The following is a 4,972-nucleotide window of genomic DNA, read 5'->3' on the forward strand; positions in this document are numbered from 1 at the left end:
AGAGTAACATGAACGATGTGCTCCATAAAGAATGGAATGGCATAGAGTTATGGTAGTTACAGCATGCATGGCTAATGGGCCGTACTTCACCTTCAGCACATTACCATTACGAAGACGGGCGGCGTTAGCATTTTAGTCGTCATGATGCAGTGCCGAACTCAAAGCCATGACGAAACTGCATCTTTCACTGCAACTTTCCAAGATTTTCAGTGCATAGTTGCACGCATATTTTGGTACTTTTTAGTGCATATTTATGCACAAGGACGGAGAACTACTTCTCGAATATTTCGCAGCAAAAGCGCTAAAATCTGTAAATGGTGCACCAGCAACTCATTCCTGGTTGTTTTTTCTGTAAAGACCCTGTTGATACTGCTCGTCTTGGACGCATCACCACGCAATCCTTATGGGCTTGCAAGGGACACATCATGGATCTAAACGTACGACCAAAAGTGATTCGGGTATGTCTGACTAATATGTTCCTTAGACGTCTTTATCCCAAGAAGAGATTCAGAAAAGCTGTCCAAGGCAGCTCAAGGTTCAGCCACTGCTGGGAGCTGAACCTTGGAACCTTGGCTGAACCTGAATGGCGGCACCCGGAAACTGATCGATGAAACCAATACCATCCCAAGCAGCATGCCAATATTGGTCCAATATTGGACCCATATGGGCTGCCAAGATTGCCAATATTGGACCAATATGGGGAGTGCAACCAGGCTCCATATTGGACCAATATGGGCTGCCCATATTGGCAAGCCCATTTTGCGCCAATATTGCCAATATTTCTGTGATAACACCTACGGGTAGCCCGTGTAATAATAAAGCATTATGCTGTATAATATTCACTACTTTTGTATGATTTGTGCTTTTTTATTTCTGCGGATCTAATTGATCCACGTTCACATCACTTCAAAAAAAAAGAACGAAAAAAAGGAAAGAAACACGGCATTGCCAAAACACACACAAAAAAAAACTAAGAACAGGTGCTACGCCCGCGCTGAAGATCACAAGCAGTCCCACAGAACTGCCAATACCTAAGATTAGTGATGTGTCAATCGCGAATGATTCGATCACAGTGAACGAATCACCGGACTGAACTGTGGGTGTCGATTCTTCGATCACACAACTCTCAGTTCAACAGTTCACCAGCTCACCCTGTAAGACCACATCCACAATCGCCATAACAAGCACGAACATGCATAAAAACAGCGGCGACAGCGGCTGCTTCTTGGCCGTCGCGCCACCTGTGGACGTTGTTGCCTACTCGAATGCTGGACGTGGCGGAGGCGGCGGGGAGGGCGTACTGTCGTACTGTTGAGGGAATCAGGAATCAGTGGAACAAGAGAGGAACTGATATCCGGTAATCCAGAAGATGTGGGTTCGATCCCTACAGCTGGCTAACCTTTTCAGTGACTTTCATCTTTCATAGTGGAACAAGTTCGTAAAGAGGTTCGTAAGGTGAGGGAGAGACCCATGGAGGCGCGGGGGCGCGGGTGTTTCGTTCGTACCGAGAGAGTTCGAAGGAATCGAGAGTCGGTGAACTGACGAACTAAGCAGCTGAATGCTGAATCGCCGGGAGGGAGAACGAGCTGGAGGCCAGGAGTGAGAAAGGGGTATCGAAGCTGCAGTGTGCGGTGTAGTAGTGTGTAGTTGCTGCGCTGTTCGGTTCAGAGAGGCTCCACAACGCCGTTTGTTGTTTGCAGTCGTGGCTCTCGCTCTGCCGCTGTCATATCGCCGTATGACGGAGGGCGCCTTGTCGTGCCGCCGTGGCTAGTTGACCTCAAAGGCTCACACTAATGGGTTTTTGGATGACTTGCAATACAGGACCACTGTGTGTGTTTCTTTTTGTAGTCTGTGTGTGCGCGTGTGGCAGGGCTTCCTGTGCTTGTTCATCCCGTCCTCTCCTTGTTGAATATAGGTGGACGGGACTTCGTTCACTTCAGAGGGTGTGCTGTCTAATGCTCGTCAGCGTGCACAACTGCGGTTTGCCCGTGTGGTCTTGTTTTCTTCGTGTTGATCAGCGCAATATGCATCACTCTGCTCTGCGTGTTGATTGATTTGTAAAAAGGAAAAAAAAAATGGAGATGTTAGTCTCGAGCCACTCGGGACTGGACGCGTTATTCAGAAAATAAAGTTTTTATTTGATCCCGGAGAATGGAAAACGAACGTGCCTAGAACTTTGAAAACATAAAAACGACCAGTCTACGTCGCGTACAAACACAAAGCACAATATTTTTACATTGCTGGACAAGTGTTCTTCGGCAAAATATGTAAAACAACTTCCGCACATAAAGGTGATACGCGTATGATCCTACTGCATGTTTGCGTTAAGAAACAGCACTTTGGACACCTTGCTGTGTGCTATCCGGTTCCTTCTTTCTGTAACAATTTGTCCGGCCTTAGAAAAGATCCTCTCACATGGCACAGACGTTGCCACAACGCACAATTTGCTTTTCATTATCTTAAAAAGGCGTGGGTAGACGTGCTGCCTTTCCCTCCACCAAGTGAGGGGGTTCTGTTTCCTCTCAAGTGGTGGCTCCTGCAGATACTTGTCGAGCTCGAGTATACCAGCCGCTGTAGGGTTCGCGCAGGTCAGTACGAGTGACATGGTTGTGTCGAATTCGTACCATAGCGGATCTTCTGGATCTTGCGCCCGGGACTGGTCCGCAGGTGCATCGCTGTAGTCCTGGGGGACTTCCACTGCTGTTGCCTGTGCCGACAGCGAGTGGTAGGCAATCTCGAATGCGGTCTCTCGCTGGAATCCGTGTCTCCTAAAGCGGGGATCCATAGCGGTTGCTTCTGCTAGAAGCCTTGTTACCTCTACATCTCCGAATCGCTTTGCCAGTTGCTCCGAAAGCACTTTCACCATTTTTTTGCAGTCTTCCGGCAGGCTGGGGTCTTTCTTGGCGTTATCCACGTGGGTAATGAGTGCTCGGGCAAGCAGTATTATTTTTGACACCGTCATAGTTTTTTCACTGCTCATCTCGGTAGTCACCGCCAAGAATGGCTTCAGGATGTCGCATGATTTCTCTATGACTGTCCATTCCGTTTGAGACAGCTGTTCAACACTCGCGTCTAAGATGGCCAGAGTGGATAGCACTGCATCCTTCAAATGCACTATCCTTGAAAACATTTCGTACGTCTACTTCCAACGGGTGGGAACGTCTTGTTTCAACTTAAGCAACGTCATTCCCATTTGTTGCTGGATTGCTTGTAGCCTTGCCAATCCATGCGAGCTGTGCTTAAAAAAGCGAACTATAGCCTTCACTTTTGCTTGTACGCTACTTATTTCCCGTACGCCGGCTTGCACGACCAAGTTTAGCACGTGTGCGAAGCACGGATTGTGACGCCAACCACACGCACGAATTGCAGCAGTGACATTGGCCGCACTATCGCTTACTGCAGCGCAAATCTTGTTCTGGATGTCCCACTCTGTCACCACTCTCTGTAGTTCACTTGCGATATTTTCAGCGGTGTGGCGCTCATTATAAGAGAAACAGTCCAGAAGGTATGACTTCATCTCACAGTTTTCGTCGATGAAGTGTGCAGTCAGTCCAATGTAACTTTCGTTTGTCATTGACGTCCAACCATCTGTCGTTAAGCAAACTGCCGTTGCGCTTCGTAAATGCATTCTTACCTGCTCCGCCACCTTTGCATGCTGTTGTGGAAGGAGGGTCGACGACAGCGTTTTCCTCGTTGGTAGCCGGTAATTTGGATTTAGCGCGTAGACAAACTGCTTAAACTGCTCACCCTCGACAAGGGAGAATGGGTGATACTCCTTGACAATAAGTTTGACCAGCTGTTCGTCTAGCTTTGCCGTCTTACTGAGTGTCAGCGGTCTATTCATGTAGTGAGAAATTGTAGCTTGCTGCTGGGTTTCCCATCGGTGTCCTCGGGCAACAGGTAGGGGACGTGGAGGAGCGGACTGTCCTGAAGTGGACGGTGCCGACAAGGATAAAGATGACAGTCCCGAAGGAACCGAAGGTCGGGCACCGGATTCATTCGGAGAAGGGTGTGAGGGTTCCACTGGGTCGTCAACAACCTCATCGTTACCTTGTTGTTGCGATGCCCCCAGGACCGGGTTCGAGCGCAGGAGAGATGCGCCAGGGTGCTTGACTCGGACATGCCGCCACAAATTTGCCGTTGCTCCTCCACGGTAGGAAAGAGCATTTCCACAAAAGTTGCACTTTGCAGTTTCGCCTTCGGGAACGGAAAAGAGGGTCCAAATTGCACTTCGCTTTCGTGACGGACCACGTCCTTGGTGTGCCTGTGCCATGTTGCAAAAGTGAGAGAGCGCGGACAATCGGTTTTGGCTAACGGATTCCAGGCAGCAGTGAGAGGGATGCTTGATCCAGGAAGACGTGAAATGTCTTACAACGAAGTCAAGACAGCATCAAAGTGACATGAGGATGAAAGACAACAGTCAAATCGCAGATCGGACCTTTAACTCTTTGAACGCCGGCGAGCGCCAGGAGACGCTTCTTGATCTCTCCACTCGCCACTCTGGCGCCGTGCACGCGGCCAGTGGGAGGACAGCGCATACAGGCGTACAGTTCACGAGATTCGTTTGCACTTTCCAGGTTCGAGAGTCGAGATTGTCGGATAGTCCGACTCATCGCCGTTTCCGGGGTACCACAGAGAACTGTCGTTCGAACCGTCGCCTGCTCGTCCAACCAGCGATGCCTTTTGTTTTTACCGGGACATCGCCACCGTCTGCAGCGGCGTGGTTTTGTTCTGGTCTGTGTTTGCTCGCGTGGTGATGTGGTGATGGTGGAATGCTGCTCTTTGGGATGCAGTGATCTCTGGACGTTTCAGTGAAGTGCATTTCGTCGTCCGATGTCTGGCTAGAAACATCAGGTTAGCATCGGATCGTGTGTCTTGACTGTCGGTCGACAACACCTGCCTTGCTGTTTTGAGATCACTTGCTGCGATTGATTGGATACATGTAATCGACGGTGATGCTGGGTTGCCGCGA

General features: G+C 49.5%; 2 protein-coding genes across 2 annotated transcripts; both read right to left on the reverse strand.

Annotated features, from left to right (window-relative positions):
* Positions 1-2,308: 2,308 nt before the first annotated feature.
* LOC135367520 (E3 SUMO-protein ligase ZBED1-like) lies at positions 2,309-3,130 on the reverse strand. The gene has a single exon (XM_064600817.1). It carries the CDS (start codon positions 3,128-3,130, stop codon positions 2,309-2,311), a length of 822 nt encoding a protein of 273 aa, XP_064456887.1.
* Positions 3,131-3,139: 9 nt separating this feature from the next.
* Positions 3,140-4,273, reverse strand: LOC135367521 (zinc finger BED domain-containing protein 6-like). The gene has a single exon (XM_064600818.1). It carries the CDS (start codon positions 4,271-4,273, stop codon positions 3,140-3,142), a length of 1,134 nt encoding a protein of 377 aa, XP_064456888.1.
* Between the last annotated feature and the right edge of the window lie 699 nt (positions 4,274-4,972).

Source organism: Ornithodoros turicata, chromosome 8 (genome assembly GCF_037126465.1).
Source record: "Ornithodoros turicata isolate Travis chromosome 8, ASM3712646v1, whole genome shotgun sequence".
Classification (NCBI taxonomy): Eukaryota; Metazoa; Arthropoda; class Arachnida; order Ixodida; family Argasidae; genus Ornithodoros; species Ornithodoros turicata.